Source organism: Pteropus vampyrus, unplaced genomic scaffold (assembly GCF_000151845.1).
Source record: "Pteropus vampyrus isolate Shadow unplaced genomic scaffold, Pvam_2.0 Scaffold627, whole genome shotgun sequence".
Lineage (NCBI taxonomy): Eukaryota > Metazoa > Chordata > Mammalia > Chiroptera > Pteropodidae > Pteropus > Pteropus vampyrus.
The window spans coordinates 447,368-468,584 of record NW_011889408.1 but is presented as its reverse complement, the minus strand read 5'-3'; the positions used below and the strand labels follow the sequence as shown (position 1 = coordinate 468,584).

General features: G+C 34.5%; 1 protein-coding gene across 1 annotated transcript in view; it reads right to left on the bottom strand.

Annotated features, from left to right (window-relative positions):
- The window catches only part of SLC26A7 (solute carrier family 26 member 7), a 131,023-nt gene that overhangs the window by 35,974 nt on the left and 73,832 nt on the right, over nucleotides 1–21,217 (bottom strand). Inside the window, exons 8-10 of the mRNA XM_011384815.2 lie at nucleotides 19,381–19,494; nucleotides 13,858–13,935; nucleotides 12,758–12,853 (exon numbers count right to left, since the gene is read on the bottom strand). Of these exons, the coding sequence (XP_011383117.1) occupies nucleotides 12,758–12,853; nucleotides 13,858–13,935; nucleotides 19,381–19,494 (288 nt within the window). The remainder of the gene's footprint in view (nucleotides 1–12,757; nucleotides 12,854–13,857; nucleotides 13,936–19,380; nucleotides 19,495–21,217) is intronic.

Sequence of the window (21,217 nt, the reverse complement as noted above, 5' to 3'; positions counted from 1 at the left end):
TATATACATATAGTACTCGGACATTAGAAAAATGAATCTTGCCATCTGTAGCAACATGGATGGACAGAGAGGGTATTGTGCTGAGTGGAGTAAATGAGATGGAGAAAGACAAATGCCATATGTGGAATCTAAAAAGCAGGATAAACAAACAAACAACAAAAACAAGCTCATAGTTAGAGAGAACATTTTAATGGTTGTCCAACTGGAAGTGGGAGGATGGGTGAAGGGGGAAGGGGAATAAGAGATACCAATGAGTAGTTACAAAATAGCCATGGGGATATAGAATATAGCAGGGGGTCCCTCCCACCCTGGGCCGCAGACCAGTACTGGTCTGTAGCCTATTAGGAACCCAGCTACACAGCAGGAATGAGCAGAGGTGAGCAAAGCTTTATCTGTATTTGTAGTTGTTCCCCAGTGATAGCATCACCACCTCAGCTCCACCTCAGATCAACAGGCATTAGATTCTCACAGGAGCACTGGTCTCTCATGCCAAAAAAATTGGGGACTGTTGGAGTATAGCATGGTGAATACAGTCATAATAACTAATATGGTGTCAGATCGGAACTGGGTTTATCAGGATGATCACTTTATAAGTTATATACATGTGTAATCACTGTGTTGTACACCTGAAACTAATATAATATTTTATGTTAGTTATAATTGAAAAAATAAATATATAAAAAATTTTTAAAGAAGTATAAATTTCTGATTTTTCATGTGATGACTGCTTCCATGATTTTTTAAACTTTAAATTTTCATATTTTTACACACACCCATATTTGGTAACTTTACTTACAGATTTAGGTTTATTCTATTTAATGAGTAATCTGAACTTATTCTACCTACTGAGTAATACAGCTTTCATCCACAAAAGTCTACATAATATTTTCACTATAAATTCTATGCCTAAATCAGTTTCTTAGCAACAAAGAAATAACTGGCCACTTCAACCATAGGAGGCCATTGTTTAGCTAAACTCAGTCACATTTAACCATAATATATCTGTTATATCCATGTCATCTTTCTCAATTCTATTTTTTGCCCACACTGTATTGCCTACTAACTCCAACTTTTCAACTACTACCTCTATGTAGAAGCCTAGCAATTCTGAGCTATTAAACCATTTTTCAAACTGTCTACCAAATATCTTCAAAGTTTATATATTTAAATGCAAACTCATTATCTTCAGACCAAAATCTGCCCTTCCTCCAATGTTCCCTTTCAGTTATAACACTAATATTTTTTTAAGACACTACTATCAGAAACCTTGGAATCATATTTTACTATTTCTCTTTTTTCAGTTACTTGTCCAAACTTTTTCCAAATTCTATGTTATTAATAAAAATATCTCAAACCATAGCCTCATCTCAATTCACTGATAATACTCTAGTTCGTACTTTACTGTTGTTCCCCTATACTATGCTGAGAGTCTCCTACTTAACTACCTGCATTTGCTATCAGTATTGTAAATCATTTGCCGTACTACTGCCAGAATTACCTTTCTGTGGTAAAGATTCAAATATCAGATTTAGGTAGTATGTTAAGGGCCTTTTTACTCCACTTTCCTCTATTAAAAACCCACCAAAAACTATTTTTAAAAAATAAATATATAAAGAGGAAAATTCAGTTTCAGTGAAACAAGAACATGGTCACAACCCATAATACAAAATATAGTGCAGACTTGCCAAATACTGTAAAATTTGGAAGATATCAAGGAGGACACTGGAAGTTAACAAATTTATCCTTAAAGTTCAATTAATTCTAGATTTCTCCATAATGTCATGATTTAGAAAAATCTATACAATAATCTTCTGATAAGATCTTTAAGTTCCAGGGGCAATGGCGAGCCACCAGAGAAAAAGGAAATGTATCCATATGTTATTTATTTGATATCATAGAAAGATAAGCAGTGAAGTGAATCACTTGCAACCTAACTTCCTAACCAAAGGAGACTGACGGAGGTGAAGTAAGGTGAAGAGTGGAGAGGAGACAGCAAGTGTCAGATCACCAGAGAGCCCGTGATTTGTGAAGCCTTGTATGAACCAGAAACAAATCATCAGATTATCTACCTAAAAATCAGAGCTATAGGCTGTTATACCTCACTTGCTACCTATTGTCCTCTCCCCATTATTTTCAGCAAATAGCTTCGTTCATTTAAAATTCATTATAATCATACAGAAATCAGCAAGGAATATATTCATAGAAATGGAGAAAGAAAGAAAAAAATAATGAAACAGAAGATAGGCCTAGACATGTAATAGGCAATATAATCTTGGGAAGAAAAACCCCTCAAAAATAGATATGAAGCTTCAAAGAAAAAAAAAATTTATTTAAAAAAAATGACTATGGCCATGCGACCCTAAACAAGTCTGATCCTGTTTGATCTTGGAAGCTAAGCAGAGTCAAGCCTAGTTAGTACCTGGAGGGGAGACCATCTAGGAAGAGCAGGTGCTGTAGGTGTAAAAAAAATAAAAAATAAGGGATTGTAAACTGATAAGTTCCTTGCAATCTGTGAGGTCAACCAAGGGTTGCCTCACATAAACAAACAAACAAACAAACAAACAAACAAACAAATGAATGAATAAATAAAAGAGGTAAAAAGCAAGCTAGAAAATTTTAGGAAAGGAATTTGATAGAAATAAAAACATTACAGAGATAGAAGATTGGGAAGAAAAATGGTGGACTATTTAAAGCAGGATTTGTCTCCTCCCAGGTCTACATTGAAATTGCAACTAAATTATAAAATAATCAACATGGAGAATCACCTGATGTCCAGCTGATTGTAACACCTACATCTGATAACATAAAGGAATCACACCAAAGCCTGTAGGAGAAGCAAAGTCCAGAATTGGGACTCAGACTCATACCTGCAGGAGGAAGAGAATCACAGAGAGGGAGAGTGAGGCTGCAGGGGCTCTACTGAAGGAGAGGGGTTGTTCTGGTCTTATCTGGGAGCTCCTCAGCCCAGGGTCCTAGCCCATGGAAGAGGAGATTCCAATAACTATTGCTGCAAAAACCAGAGGAAATTCTGGCCATCTGGGTGAGACAGAAGGAGACTGAAACCCTAGGTACCCCTTTGAAGGGTCCGCACACAGGCTTTCTAAACTTCAAACACTGACCCGGGACATTGGCAGTGGGTCAGAGGCTCACATGGGATTCATACCGAGAAAGTCTGCATTACCTGGCACCAGAATAAGGGCTGGAAGGGCAGCCACCATTGTACCTATTCCAACCCCACTACCAGGCAATCTACAGGCCACTCCAGCTTGACTATGCAAACCTGTCTCACAGGGCAATTAGGAAGCACTGGCCTGAGGAGATCAGACTGCCCCACCTAACCTTCAGATTACCTGGGACTTTTGTTGCTGGATGGCTGCCATGCCCTGCACTGATTCAGGGCCAAGCATTTACAGTTGGCAGTCAGAACTGTGAGCAATATTTCCAAGATAGGTTAAGGCAGATCACTGCTGCCAACACGAACTTGGGCAGATCTTGGGGATCTGTGGGCTGGTACCAGACAGCAGCTGGTCATTCTGTGATCTGGGACGTCAGCGGGAACTGGAACTGTTACAAAAGCTGCCTAAAGACTGAGGCTGTATTGATCTGACTGCCATTGTCTCTCTGAGACCCAGCCCCATCCTACAATTTGCCCCAGGCAGCCCATTGAGAGTGAACTGCCAGAGCCCTGCCCCTCATCCTTGGCTCTCCCAATCCACACAGGCAACAAACATTGGCTAGCACAGGGTGAGCACTGCAAGGAAATCTGTGGCAGGCAGACCTCTGCTGCCTGCAAGAGTTGCAATATTGCATATGGGGAGTGCAGGGATCTGTGGAACAGCCCCAGAAGGTAATTGATCTCACTGTGATCTGTGAGTACAGCAGGAATGCACAGGCACAAAAGTTGCAGCAAAACTGAGGATGTATTGGTCTGACAGTTCTTGTCTCCCTGAGATCCCGCTTCATCAAAGCCACAAAATGCCTGTAGCCCATTGACAGGCAGCCTCCTATGCCCTGCATGAGAGCTGTATGAGAGCTGGGGTTGTGCAGTCTGCATAAGCAACAGACTTTGGCTAGTGCAGTGAGCACATTTCAGGAAGAATAGTTGTGGGCAGACCACTGCTGCTTGTACGAGCTGCAATATCTCTTGAGGGGATTACAAGGATCTGTACTGGCCTGACAGCCCTTGACTTCCTGAGTTTCTGTCCTATCCAATACACAAAGTGCCCACTGCACATTGATAGGTAGCTGCCCCTGCCCTCCAGTGGTGCATTCAGGCCCACGATGGGCAGCAGATGACCCTGCTACCATTGGAAATTTGTACAAGGAGCCACAGAGACAGCATTGGCATGTAAACTGAACTGCAGTGGCAGGGGGAAATTTACTCAATAGACCCAGGAGACTTCCTGGGTCCCTGCACCACACAACATGCATATCACCCAGAGGCTCATCCAATTTCAGAGACTTTCAAGCAACTGACAGGCTGTATCAGGCTTTGAGAAACACTGGTCCCTCTCCTAAACTGCCATAGGTCGGGGATGGGAGATGACTGGACTGCTATCTACAACATTGTCTCTTCCACTTACCTATAGATCAAGCATAGGCTACAACCATTTACGGATCACTTTATAGTTCCCATGGGGTAACCTTAAGCAGTCAAAAGCAGTGGCTGACCATGGCCTACTGGGGAGCCTCTCCCAAAGGGCCACAAAACCAACACGTCTGGAGGCTGGCACCAGATCAAAACAAAGCAACTTCTGACTAGCCCCATTAGCAGTACACACAAAGGGTGGTTGCAACAAGTACACAAACCTGCTAGGGCAAATCTCACTCAGTGAGGTCAGCTCTCACACAGCAACTCTTACCCTGTGGGTGCAGCCAATTCTCAGAATTAGTCAGCCTTAGCATTAAACTCCTCCACTGATGTATTAACAACAGTAAAGGTTTGGTGACAACAGAAGATCACACACAACTCACACAAAGATCTCATCCAGTACCCCTGGCATAGGGGGTCAGAGAAAGTGTGACACTAGGCCACATAGGACACCTTCCACATTAGGCCATCTGGCTAAGGCTGAGAGACAAAATAAATATTCCTGACAAATAGAGAGGCTAATAAAGTGAGAAAACAAAGAAACATGCTACAAATAAAACAATAGGAAAACTCCAGAAAATAAGCTAAATGAAATGGAAGCAAACAACCTAACAGAGACAGAGTTCATAGTAATGGTTATAAGGATGCTCAACAAACTTATGGAGAGAATGGATGAGCACAATGAGAACTTCAACAGAGAGATAGTAATCATAAAAAAGGACATAGAAACTATAAAGAAGGACCAGACAGAAATGAAGAATACAATAACTGAAATGAAGAATACGCTAGAAGGATTCAACAGTAGATTGGACAAAGCAGAAGATCTAATCAGTAAACTGAAAAACAAGGTAGCAGAATACACCTAATCAGAAAAACAAAAAGAAAAACATTTTTTTTAAATGAGAATAGTTTAAGAGACCTCGGAACAACATTAAGCGTAACAATATCTGGATCATAGGAATAACTGAAGCGGAAGAGAGAGAGTAAGAGATTGAGAATCTATTTGAAGAAATTATGACAGAAAACTTCAGTAAACTGGCAAAGAAATTAGATATGCAAGTTCAAGAATCACAAAGAGTCCCAAACAAGAGAAATTCAAACAGATCCACATCAAGACACATCATAATTAAAACACCAAAGTTCAAAGAAAAAGAGAGAATCCTAAAAGCAGCAAGAGAAAGGCAGCTAGTTACTTACAAGGGTATCCCCACAAGAATGTCTGCTGATTTTTCAATGGAAACTTTGCAGACCAGAAGGCACTGGCAAGAAATATTCAAAGTTATGAAAAACAGGAATCTGCAACCACACATACTCCACCCAGCAAGGCTTTCGATTAAAATGGAAGGTGAAATAAAGAGCTTCCAAGACAGAAAAAAAGCTTAAGAAACTCATCATCAACAAGCCAATATTACAAGAAAGGTTAAAGGGACTTCTATAAAAAGAGAAGGGTAAAAAAGAAAATATTTATAACGTATACAAATAATAAAATGGCAGTAACTATATACACATCAGTAATTACTTTAAATGTAAACAGATTAAATGCCGCAATCAAAAGATATAGGGTAGCCAAATGGATAAGAAAATAAGATCCACGCGTATGCTGTCTACAAAAGACTCACTTCAGATCAAATGACACTCACAGACTGAAAGTAAAGGGATGGAAAAAAATATTTCACGTAAATGGAAATTAAAAAAAAAAAAAAGCCAGAGTGGTGATACTTATATCAGATAAAATAGACTTTAAAATAAGAGACAAAGAAGCGCATTACATGATGATAAAGTGATCAATAAATCAAGTGATCAATAAATGATAAAGTGATCAATAAATCAAGTGATCAATAAATCAAGAGGACATAACCTAACATATTTGCACCCAACATAGGAGCACTTACATACATAAAGCAATTATTGAGTGACATAAAAGGAGAGATCAACAGTCATACACTCATAGTAGGAGACTTTAACACCTCATTGACATTAAAGGACAAATCTTCCAGGCAAAGAATCAACAAGAAAACAATGGTCCTAAAAGACACACTAGACCAAATGGATTTAATGGTATTTCCAAAGCATTTTTACCCCAAAGCAGCAAAATATATATTCTTCTCAACTGCACATGGAACATTTTCTAGGATAGACCACATATTAGGACACAAAACAAGTTTCAATAAATTTAAGAAGATCGAAATCATATCAACCGTCTTCTTTGATCAAAATGGTATGAAACTAGAAATCAACTACAAGAAAAAAACTGAAAAATACACAAACACATGGAGGCTAAATAGCATGTTATTAAACAATGAATGAGTTATTAATGAGATCAAGGAGGAAATCAAAAGATACTAGAAACAAATGAAAATGAAAAGACAATGATTCAAAATCTATGGGACACAGTGAAAGCAGTCCTAAGAGGAAAATTCATAGCAATATAGGTCTACCTACAGAAACAAGAAAAAGCTCAAATAAACAATCTAACCTTACACTAAAAAGAACTAGAAAAAGAACAGCAAACAAAACCCAAAGTGAATAGAAGGAAAGAAATAATAAAGATCGGAGTGGAAATAAATAAAATAGAGTCTATAAAAATAATACAAAAGATCAATGAAACCAAGAGCTAGTATTTTGAAAGGATAAACAAAATTGACAGACCCTTAACTAGACTCATCAAGGAAAAAAGAGAGAGGACTCAAATAAATAAAATCAGAAATAAAAGAGACATAACTATGGACTCTACAGAAATACAAAGAATCATAAGACAATACTATGAGCAATTATATGCCAACAAATTGGACAATCTGGAAGAAATGGACAGATTCCTAGAAATATACAATCTCCCAAGATTGAGTCAAGAAGAAACAGAAAATCTGAACTGACCAATTACCACAAATGAAATAGAATCAGTAATGAAAAACTTCAACCAAAAAAAAAAGTCCTGGACCAGGTAGCTTCATAGGCAAATTTTACCAAACGTTCAAAGAAGAATTTGCACTTATTCTTCTGAAACTTATCCAAAAAATTAAAGAAGAGGGAAAGCTTCTAACTCCTTTTACAAGGTCACCATTACCTTGATTCCAAAACTAGACAAAGACATTACAAAAAGAGAAAACTGTAAGTCAATATCTCTTACGAATATTGATGCAAAAGTCCTCAACAGAATATAAGCAATCCGAATTCAGCAATACATTAAAAATATCATACATCATGATCAAGTTGGATTTATTCCTGAGATGCAAGGTTGGTACAACATCCACAAATTAATTCATGAGATACACCACATTAACTAATCAAAAAATAAAAACCATATGATCATATCAATAGATGCAGAAAAAGCATTCAACAAAATCCAGAATACATTTATGATAAAAACTCTCAGCAAAGTGGGAATAGAGGGGATATACCTCAAAATAATAAAGGCCATATACGACAAACCTACAGCTAACATCATATTCAATGGAGAAAAACTAAAGGCATTTTCTTTAAGAACAGGAACAAGATAAGGATGCCCACTTTCACCACTCCTTTTCAACATTGTATTGGAAGTCTTAGCCACAGCTATCAGACAAGACAGAGAAATAAAAGATATCCGAATTAGAAAGAAGTAAACCTTTCGTTATCTGCTGATGACATGATACTATATAGAGAGAACCCTAAAGATTCCACCAAAAAACTGTTAGAACTGATCAATGAATTCAGTAACGTAGCAATAAATATTCAGAAGTCAGTAGCATTTTTATACATCAGTGATGAACTTTTGGGAATAGAAATTAAGAAAACAATTCCATTTACAATTGCATAGAAAAACTATAAAACACCAGGAAATCAAATTCACCAAGGAGGTAAAAGACCTGTTCTGAGAAAATTATAAGTCATTGAAAAAGAAATTGAGAAAGATACAAATAAATGGAAGCATAAACTGTTCTCATGGTAGGAGGAATCAACATCATTAAAATGGCCATACTACTCAAAGCAATCTATGATTCAATGCAATCCCTATCAAAATACCAATGGCATTTTTCAGAGAGCTAGAACAAATAATCCTAAAATTTACATGGAACTATAAATGATCCTGAATAGCACAGCAATCTCGATAAATAAGAACAAAGTTGGAGGTATCACACTACCTTATATCAAACTATACTATAAGGCTACAATAATCAAAACTGATGGTTCTGGCATAAAAAGAGATACATTGATCAATGGAATAGATTAGAGAGCTCAGAAATCAATCTTCGTCTATACACTCACTTAATATATGACAAAAGAGGAAAGAATATACAATGGGGTAAAGACAGTCTCTTCGATAAATGATGTTGGGAAAATTGGACAGATAAATGCAAAAAAAAGAAACTGGACCACCTTCTTACACAGTATACGGGAATAGACTCAAAATAAATTAAAGACTTAAGTGTAAGACTACAAACCATAAAACTTCTAGAAGAAAATATAAACAGTAAACTCTCTGATATTACTAACAGTAATTTTTTTTGGGGGGGGGGATATATCTTCCTGGGCAAGAGAAACAAAAGAATAAATAAACAAATGGGACTGCATCAAACTAAAAAGTTTTCGTACAGCAAAGGAAACCATCAACAAAACTAAAAGATAGCTTACTAATTGGAAGAAAATATTTGCTTATGATACATCTGGTAAGAGGTTAATATCCAAAATATATAAAGAACTCGTACAACTCAAGAACAAAAAAATCAAAACAACCAATTTAAAAAATGGGTAGAAAACCCTAACCAGTTATTCTTCCAAGGGGAAAATACAGATGGCTAATAGACATATGAAAAGATGCTCAAGGTCACTAATCATCAGAGAAATGCAAATTAAAATCACAATGAGGTATCACCTCACACCTGTCAGAACGGCTATCATCAATAAATAAAAAAACAAAATGCATTGGAGAAGATGCGGAGAAAAGGGAACCCTCATACATTGTTTGTGGAATTCCAAATTAGTGCAGCTGCTATGGAAAACAATATGGAGTTTCTCAACAAATTAAAAATGGATATACTTTTTGACCCAGCAATTTCCCTTCTGGGTATTTATCCAGGAAAAACCAAAAGAATAATTTGTAACAATCTATGCACCCCAATATTCATGGCAGTACAATTTACAAATCGCCAAGATATGGAAGCAACCTAAATGCTCATCAGCAGATGATTATATAAAGAAGTTATAGTTTATATATACAATGGAATAGTACTCAGCCGTTAAAAAAATTAAATCTTACCATTCACAATGACATGGATGGACCTAGAGGTTATTATGCTCAGTGAAATAAGTCAGACAGAGAAAGATAAATACCATATAGTTTCACTTATATGCGGAATCTAAGGAACAAAAAGAACAAACTAATCATGAATGAACACAAATATAGTGGACTATTTGATGATGGACAGAGAGGAGAGGGTTGGGGGCTGGGAGAATGGGGCGAAGGGTTAAAGAAGTACAAATTAGAGGTTGAGAGATGGTCACGGGGATGGGGAGCATGGCATAGGGAATGTAGTTAGCATTAATATATTGGCTAGGTGGAAAACCAGAGGAAAGAAGGAGCAATTACGGGGATAGTTTTATAAACTATATAAATTTGAAACTAATTAAAATAAATAAATAAATTTAAAAAACATGTACTGTATATTTGAAACTAATTAAAATTAATTAATTAATTTTAAAAAACGTTACAGAGATAAAACCCAAATTTAAAGCTAAAAATGGGATTTTCATAGCCAGAAATACATAATCAGAAATACAGTGAAAAGTCCAGAGAAACCACACACACACACACACACACACACACACACACACACTAATCATGGGAAAATTATATATATGAAGAAAAATAATAAAATTGACAAATACATAATTCATTAACAGGACAGAACAAGTAGATTTGAAAAATACTTAAAGATTTATTTGGAAAAAAATTTTCTATGTAATTATTGATTCTGAGATCAAGATGATATGTCACTTTCATAGAAATTTGATACTGGGTATTCAACTAAAAGAAATATTCTTATTAATACCAAACTTCATAGGTAAGAAAGAACTTCTTGAACATCTCTTTAGAAAAACAAACTCACATAAAGTAAAAAGATATCATGTTGATATGTGATTTCTCTGCCTTATCTTTCAATGCCTAAATGTAATATCAAGTCTAAAAAGTTCTGAGGGAAACATTTTAGACTCAGTCAGAGACTTTCTTCTAGTATAAGAAGAAAACAGGTGGCTGTTTTCACCACGCTCAGGGAGTATAAACTACATAAGCCTCTTTAGTGATGACATACAGAAAACAAAGTGATGAATGGAAATAACTCGGGAATGAGAACCTATGTAAAAAAAAAAAAAAAAAAGACTAAAGGTAACCACTAAATGCATTTAAACAGTATTCCATGTTCTATAACTCAGTGAATGATGTCATCTTCCTCCAGCGATGCTCCTAACTAAAAACTTAGAAGTCATTCTAGACTGCTGCACTTTATATGATGAATTGGTGGTGAGGGCTAAATAATGGAACATTTTTAATGTTTTTCAAATCTACTTCCTCCTCTTGAATCTCACGATTTCAGTTTTGGTTCAGGTCTTCCTCATTTGTTTGCCCGAATTACTAAAGCAGTGCTCCAACTGCTGCATACTTTATCAGTTTGATCCATCTTCCTCAAATTACTTAAGTAATCTTCCTAATACATAAATCATATCTCTATTTTCCCTTTCAGTGATACCTCGCTGCCTTCAAGATGAAGTCTAGTCTTCTCTGTAGGACATAGCAACCTTTTCTAGTCCAACCCATTCTTAACTTTTTCAACCCTGTCTGTTTTTACTACCACCCTCATACTATATGTTCTACCCATAATTTCCTGGAAGAAACCTCTGGTGACACCTCTCCACTTCATATATGGTAATGTGCTCTATCTTAGGTGATTACTGAGTTTCTTAGAAACACCTTTATTATAGGATTATCAAATAGCTTATTGATTAAATGTGCATCTATTTCCATGTGCTACCTCACATATATCACCTTTAAAAAGTCACAATCCTCTAGTAGCCTGGCTAATTTTGGCCTCTTGGCCTGTCTAAAAAATATTGTTCCTTCAAGTCACATTTCAGCTCTGTTGTGAGAGTCTTTCACATTAACCCAGTCCAAATTAAATGTCCCAGTCTCTAATTCCCCCCATCACTAAGCTTGTACTTCTGCTTCTAGTTCATGTTGTAGTATGCTTTGCATAAGTGTCTGCTTCCTGCACAAACATAAATATCAAGAGTGGGTAAGTAGTTCTTTATTCATCTTTGTATTACCCATGGCACCCAACATTATACCCATGGCACCCAACATTATACTTTGGTAGGAGCTAAGTAATTTTAAGCCTTAGAAGGAATATGAAAGTAGGCACCAGCATAAAGAATCCTCCAAAGTCTCAGAGCAAAAAAATCTGAAGGAGAAGAAATACATAGAAAATTTTATTTCCATAATGGTGAGCTTCATAGTAGAGCCAAACAGAGGGTACTCATGAAATACTTCACTCATAGTGAAGAGGTAAAGAATTCTGGATGTTCTTGCATAGAGGCTTTTCTCTAGGATAAGTAGGTTAAGCATTTCTGTTAGTAGAAGCCACACTTTATCATTCTTCAGTATAATTTAATCTGTTGCTGGCAATATCCTATTAACATAACGATCCTCTCAATGTAACCCATTTAAAACACAGTTCATGAGACTTTTTATATTTAGAATGAATATGATCACTATTAATATGTTCACCCCATATCAATGTAGTACATATATCTTAGCAATTAATGCTGGTTTTTCATACATGTTATAAATGGTAACATTTCTATTAGTCGACATTTCTTTGATTAGCTTCACTGTTAAAATCAATTCATAGAAAAAATTAGGAACCCCTAATCCACTCATGTTAGTTAGCATTTCTTTAAAAGTTCTCAAACAACACGTCAATCAAAATTTGACAAAATTCCATGCCATATAAGAAAAAAGACATTTTATATTTTAATGTTTTTATTAGGATTTTGAAAAAGTAAATGGTAGTTCGTAAAGTATACAAGTCTCAAATGACTAAAACTTATTTTCTTAAAATTGAAGTATTAAAAGTTATTTTATAACATGTGTTTAAGCCAAAGAGGAAAATTTTAGGTCAAATTTCTACTTACCCAATCGATTTTATCCACATTCCAATATTTTTTTAAATCCCGAAACTGTATTAACATTCCCTTCAGTCCCACGACAATAATACTTGCAAGAACACACTACAAATAAGAAATAAGTTGATGAACAAACAATATAAAGATTTTAATCTAAATTTAAAAGACTAAAGTTATTTTTATTCATTTGTTTTTAAAATATTTACTAGAGAAAAGCAATCACCATTTAGAAGAATAAAATAATATTTATTTTGTTTAGGACTAACCTATTTCAGGAATATAATGACAATTCTAGAAAATCACAGGGTAGAATTTGTGTCATTCTAAAAATTTAGGAAGAAGGAAAAAGAAATAAATGATAAGGATGAATGTCATAATGATTGCTATATGTCCTCTTAACTTTATAATAATTATTTATAACCATTTGTTTGAAGTTTGTTGGTTGCAGAAATTAAATATATCATGTATTTCTTTACAATTGTCTTGAGTATCAATTATATGGTTTCACCTGAAGGTATTTATAACTCTCTTGAAAAGTAAACTTAATTATTGAAAGATCCTCTAGTGGAAATGATTTAATCTCACTATATAAATGAAGAATTAGAACAAGAAGGGCTGAAACTGTCTCTGGCTCTATGAAGACCAGGATCTTACTTGTGTAACTTTCATGCCTCAGACTTATTAAAGGCAAGGTGAACCACTGGTACTAGTGTTCTGAGTCACTTTTTATAAATATATGCTAAAGGTGGCAAGATGCATTCTGTTCCCTACTCTCTTGCCCACTACACATTTTTTAACAGCTCAAGTTCTGATAAAATTTTTCTCTTTAAATGAGCACAGAATAAATCGAATTCCACTATGCTATTTTTATACAAGAGCCTAATAATTAGAAAATAGTCATGGTACCCTCTCATTCTTCGCCTATCAAATGCCATCTTTTTCCACTTCTCCTTCATTAACTCATTAATTTTGTCACATGAATGACACATGAATCATTAATGGGTGACACATTAGGATCATTGAAGTTACTCTTTTAAGAAATGTTAATACACAATAATTCTCATTTAAAGTAAACTTAAAAAGTAGATCATGAAAATGGATTACTGTACCATGGGCAGCCAGTAAAGCAAAGGTCCTATTGCATAAATGACCATCAGGACGAAAATGCAAGATATTAGACAAGCCACCTGTAAAATACAAGACATACAAAAAACCTTGAACTTTCTTATTATTCCAAAGTTATAGGGGGAAAATATAATTCTTAGTTTATCTTGTTTAGAAGAGATAAGCTGTAGGCATGTGATTGTTAAATTGCATAGGATCATTATCTATATTTTGCAACTGACAGAACCCAAACATAAGAGCTGACAAACTAGTACAATCAAATTAAGTTAATGACAAGAGAAAAGTAATTCCACACTAAGAAATAGGACATCATCAACTTTTACCAAACGTTACATTGATGGCTTTTTGTAGTTGTTTTATGGTGAAGGTGGCACTTTAATTAAAAGCCTTTTAGCCTGCTGTTCAGCTTGACTCCTCTGCTCGCTTCCTAGGGAGTTGTTTGGGTAATAACTGAGTACTCAGTTTAGGGTTTTTCTTTGCCGATGATAAATTTTCTTTCTTTCTTTTTTTTTTTTTTTTTTTGAGAGAGTTATTTGTTAGGAAGCACTCTCATATGAAACAGTTATATGGAATATGGGAGAAGTCTCTGCAGTGAAACAGACTTAATTTTATTAATCCTGAAAAGTCACTAGTATCTTGTTCTAACCAACTCAATCTGCCGACAAAAGACAATTCAAATCACATGACTCCTAGCTGTGCTCCACTTGATGGAGAACCTGATTTCACATAAGCAAATATTCATGACTAAATAAAAACACTGGGCCAAACTATCAGTCTAACAGGAGAAAAAAAAGACCAAAAAGCTGACTAGAATATCATTATAAAGAAATAAGAGTGAATCGGGACCTATTCGAATGGCTAACATTAAAAATAAGTATATAAACAAATAAATAATCAATTAACATTAAGGGCTGGCAAGGGTTTAGAGCAACTAAAGTTCCCAGACATTGCTGGTAGGAATGGAATATGGTGTAGCCACTTTGAAAATAGTTTAGCAGTTTTTTATGAAGTTATGCATATACTAACTATATATCCCAGAACTATTTAAGAAAAATAAAAACATATGTCTATGCAAATATGTATATGTGAATACTTATAAAAGCTTAATTAATAAACACTAAAATTTGTAAAAAACTGGAATGTCCATTAATTGGTAAATAGAAAAACAAATTGTGGTATATTACAGTAGAATACTATTCAGCAATACAAAAGAACAGGCTATCAATGTATGCAACAGCAGGTATGAAACTCAAAACTATTAACTAAGTGAAAGAAGCTAGACACAAGTTTCTTCCATATTTAGTGGGACTTATTGCCAGCACTCCCTAGCATATAAAGGAGAAAAATCTCTTTGTGAGAATTAAGTCATTAGAAAACTAAAGATTGCCTATAAAAAAAAAGTTACAGTGCATATCAAACTGACACTAAACTGATAATTTAGTAATAACTGATGATTTTATATGATAAGAACTTTTAAACAAAATATTATGCCTACAAGAGACTCACTTTAGACTGAAAGATACTCACAGACTGGAAGTCAAGGGATAAAAAAGATATTCATGAAAATGGAAATAAAAAAAGATCTGGGATAACAATACTTATACCAGACAAAATAGACTTTAAAAGAAAAGCTTTAAAAAGAGACACAGAAGGACCCAGTAATTCCACTTCTGGGTATTTAACTGAAGAAACCCAAAATACTACCTTGAAGAGACATGTAAATCATGTGTTCATGGCAGCATTATTTACAATAGCCAAGATATGGAGGCAACCTGAGTGTCCATTAATGGATGAATGGATAAACAAGTGATATATGTGGGTACGTATATACATACACATATTGGAATACTACTCAGTCATAAAAATAAATAAAAATTAATTAATTAATTAATAAGTGAAAAATGAATGAAACCTTGCCATCTGCAACATGTGGATGAACCTAGAGGGTATTGTGCTGCATAGAGTAAGAGAAAGACAAATACTATATGATTTCACTTACATGTAGAATCAAAAAACAAAATAAACAAAACAGAAACAAACTCGTAGAAACAGAGAACATTTTGAGGGTTGCCAGACAGGAGGGGGCTTGAGGAAGTGAAAGAGGGGTAGTGATTAAGAAATACATATTGGTAGTTACAAAATAGTCATGAGTGTGTAAATTATAGCATAAAGAATATAGTCAATAATATTGTAATAACTGTGTACATCTTCAGCTGGGTATTTTCAAGGTGATCACTTTGTAAGTTATATAAATGTCTAATTACTATGTTGTATACCCAAAACTAATATGATATTGTATGACAACCATAAAAATAAAAAATATTTTGAAAAAAGATAAGTTTCTACAGAAATATTGATAATATTTAATGAGTCGATTAGTGAAATAATCAACAAATATAAGGTTCTTTAGTTAGTTGTCCTTAGCCTAAGAGTTGAAGAGTTTTTAATTCTTCTAGATTGATTTACTGGGTATAAGTCTAGTCCTTTAAAGATATAAAGCTATCTAAGGAATTGTTTTATGAAGTCTTCACACACAGAAAACTGGTTTCATAAAGAGCCTATTTATAACAAAACTTTCAAGACTTGGTTTATCCAGTGCCTTCAGCAAACCATTTCAGTTCAGTTATCAGTTATACCCACATAAACTTAACAGTTGCCATGCTAAAAGTCTAAAATGATTACTATGGGAAAACATCCTTTATTTGGATATGCACATAACAGATTCCTTCTCTGTGGAATTTTTTTCATCTTTATTGAAATTTAATAGACAATTAGTTGCTTGTATTTACATTTTACAATTGAATGAGTTTTTTCAATTATAGTTGGCATACAATAACATACGTTTCAGTTGTAAGCATAGTGATTAGAGATCCACATAACACACAAAGTGATCACCCCACTAAATCTAGTATCCCTTTTTCCCCTTACATATTTATTACATTATTTTCCTTATGCTACACTTTATATCTCCATGTCTATTTTGTAACTATCCATTTGTACTTCTTAATCCCTTTGCCCTTTTTTTCTCTGTGCAATTTAATGGGAATTGTTGAACAGATTAGTGACCATCTCAACAAGCAGAACAGTATAAAATACTCTGTTGCCAAGCCTTATTCCCCTGAACTAGTGTTTTATTATATTTCTTTTATTTCTTCAGAAATCGGATGAATAGAAAACCATGCCGAAAATAACTCTTAAATGGAAAATCCTTAGAAAAGTTCTGTTGTTCTAATCATTCAAATGTATGGCCTTTGGAACAGAGAAGACCTCTTCTCCATTCTTTTCCTATTAATTAGACAAATGAAAAAAGAAAAGTAAGAAAAATTCCAGATTTAAAAATAACTGCATGTTTTCTCAGCATATTATCTTTCAGAATTAAATATTGAAAGTTACAAAGATTAATTAGATGGTTTTGTTGTTACTAAAATAGTAACTAGAAAAGCAATAAATGCCTAAGGAAACCCAGATATGGAACACACTCTAGGTGGAAGAAATCTTATAGATTCTATTCCAATCTTCTCTGTTCATGTGATCATGAAGATGCTAACTTGCTCAAGCTCCCCAGCTAGTTGGAGGAGCAACTTAGACTAGAAACTGACTTTCTGCATCCCAACCAAACCAGAATATCTTAATATTAAATGTTGAACAAAAAATTCTGAAAATATTTTACTATAATATTCATTATAATTATAATATTTATTATAAAAATACTTAGTAATAATAATAAAATTAGTGATAGTTAACTTTGAAAGAGCATTTATTTGGTGCTTAGGCATTGTGCTAAATAAGCATGTATTAATGCATTTAATCCTTATATTAATTAATTTAATCCTTATAATTTAGTCCTTATAATAATTACTTTAACAGCCAAGGCCTCTTAGCTTAGAGAGGTCAAATTATGTAAGCTAAGTCACCCAATCACCAGTGGTGGAGCCAGAACACAGGCCCAGGCTCTGCAATCCATGTCCTTAACCATTCCCTTTACTTATCTAACCTGAACATGAAGAAAAGAAACCTAATATACTCACCCTCAGGAGAAACCAAGTAGAAACTACTATAGAATGCTAGAATTTTATAGATAAAAAAATCTTTAAAGTAAGGGATGATACTTGAGTACGCTACTTATTAAACATTCAGATTTAGGTCTGACACATTAGAAAGTACAGTTTGTAAAATGTTTATGCCCATACATGTGACAAAGCTATGCTCGAAGTCACTAACTACATAAAATTTGATTAAATTGTCATGTAAAACAAGGATGAATGAGGATTTCACTTCTTAGCTGATGAGTTGTGGCAATTATTTGACAAATCATTATACATTCTCCTCTGCTCCATGAATTATTATTCATCAATAATTTATTATTAGTTTTATGTTATATTTTAACATCTATTTACCCATATTTCTCCTGCTACTTGCTCCCCACGGTCAAGAACTATATCCTTTTCAAATTTATTCTTCCAATCACTCCCAAAAAGACTTACTATAAGTTGGTCTCTTATAAATGTTTGAATTATTACATAAAATGTTTTATAAATTTTTATTCAATTTTGATTTTAAACAAATGTGGATTGTTTTAATAATAGATAGCTGTTAATGTTAATTTTTATATTAACATATACGTGAATTTTCTTGTATAGAACAGTAGTTAAGAATACAAGATTTAGAATAAATCTGTCTGGGTTCAGATTTCAGCTCTGTTAGCTCCTTAGCTCTGTGACCAGGGTAATTTACTTTAATCCTCTTTTCCTCAACTTTTATCATGTGGGAACTGAGAATAATAATTATACTTCCTTCAGAGCTGTCTAAAGGGTTGAATGAGTTCATTTACATAGTATGTAAATGACAGGCAATGCCTGGCACAAAACTCAATATATGCTTCCACAAACACCAATATCATTATCATCATCACTGCTACATTTTCATTATTATCATTCTCATCTTATCAGTATCCAGCATAATACCTGGTATATAGCAGCCACTCAAATAAAAATATGTAATTGTTTCTTTATATATTTTGACAATATTTTATTATCAAAATAAAAATATGTAATTGTTTCTTTAACCTCAAATGAGCACAGACATCTTATTATTAATTCACATACCTGTATATCTACATATACCTGAATTTCAGTGTCAATAACTAATTTTGCATGTAATTTATTTCATTTTATTTAAAGAAAGTGCACAAAAATGGCAGTTTCAAATTGGTTAGCTTAGCAAAAAACAAGGTTAGAGTACCACTAGAGGGAGCTCTGGCTCAAAGGTTGCCACAATAAAATTGCCATTAGTATAGAATTTTTTTTAGAGCTAACGGAAATCGTTGAGTTTCTGGAAGGATCATTCAGAAGAAAGACAAAAGAGACAGACTTCTTTGAAACTAGTGAGAAAAAAATTGAAGAAGTAGAAATATTTTCAGGACTTTAGAGAGAAGCTCACTCAACCATTCTCCTGGAAGGAGAGTAAAGGCACAGCAGTTATTTTGTCCCTGCTAGATGATAAAGTACCTGTGTCTTTGCTCCTGTGCTGTATAGTCCAGCAGTCCTTCCCATGGCAGCAGCGCTTGGTATGCAGAAGAAAAATGAAGAAATCACATTGCTGAGGCCATGAGCCAACAGTTCCTAAAAGATTGATAATAAGAGAACATATCATTTCATAGTAACAATCAACTTTTCAGACCACAGGTACAACTTGTCAATAACTCATTTGTATTAAATTTCTGTTCTCTCCATTAGTTGTGATTTAACCATTGTAAATATATTTCTATCTCTATCTCTATCTATCTCTATCTCTATCTCTATCTCTATCTCTATCTCTATCTCTATCTCTATCTCTATCTCTATCTCTATCTCTAACTCTATCTCTCCTCATAACAACCTTATAGGAAAGTACAAGATATTTGTTATCTGTTGCCAATTTCTCTCCTATTTTTTAAATCACTATAATCAAGGCTTTGGTTCCCACCACTCCGTGACTTCCACAAGGCTAAATCCAATGGTCAATTCCTACGTTACTTGGCCTAAAAGCAGCATTTGACACAATTGCTCACTTCATCTTTCTTTAAGTCTCCTTCTAGATTTTTCTAGGACCTCATATCCTCCTGGTTTCCTCCCACCTCCTTGGCCACCATTTCTCAATACAGGTTCTTTCTCATCTAGCCAATCATAAATATTGCACCATTTCTCTATCTATATCTTAGCTACCAAAATACACACTGATTACTCCCACATTTCTATCTCTAGCCTGGACCATTTTTATGAACTTCAGACTCATATAGTCAACCTGCCACTCAGCCACCTCCATTTGGATGGCTAATAAGTATCCCAAACTTAATCAAGTATACCACCCCTAACCTGGTCCTCTCACATTCTTCCACATCCCAAATTCCAAATGTTTGAGCCTAAGCTTTACAGATACAGTCATGTGCCTCATAATGATGTTTTAGTCAATGACAGATCACATAGAGTAGACTCATAAAATTATATAGAGCAGAAAAATTCCTATCATTTAGTAATGTGATAGCCATTGTAACATTGGAGTGCAACATATTACTCATGTTTGTGGTGATGCTGGTGTCAACAAACCAACTGCACTGCCAGTTGTATAAAAGTATATGGTACATACAGTACGCAAAACCTGAGAATGATAATAAATGGCTATGTCCCTGGTTTATGTATTTTACTATACTACACTTTTTATCATTATTTTAGAAGGTACTCTTTGTACTTACTAAAAACAATTTTGTTGTAAAACAATATACCCTGTTACTCCCATAGCAACCTCATACATTTCATGTATACCAAGTCTCTGGTTTGTATCATTTTTTCTTGTGCTTGATTTAATCTCGTGTGGTCTTATATAGTAACATGCTGTACAGGTTTGTAGCCTAAGACCAATAGGCTATTCCATATAGCCTAGATGTGTAGTAGACTATACTATCTAGGTTTCTGTAAGTGCACTCTGTCATATTTGCACAACAACAAAATTGCTTAACAATATATTTCTCTGAATGTATCCCTGTCATTAAGCAGCACATAACAATATTCTTGACCCCTTCCCTTTTTCCCAGGTGGCATCCATATACAATCCAGAATCTGTCTACTTTTCATTTCTTCAATTGCTACATCCTGGTCCAAGTCAACAAATTTCACCTGGATTATTGTAAAAACCTAATGTTTTCCTGCCTCTCTTGTTGCCAGTAAGCAACACAAACATTCCTGCCCTTACAGAACTGGCCTTCTAGTGAGGGAAGGCTGATCATAAATAAGATGAATATGGTAAGTAAAGCGGAGGAGGGAGTGAGAAATCTAGAGTTTAATACTTTAGCTTACCAATGAAGGCCTC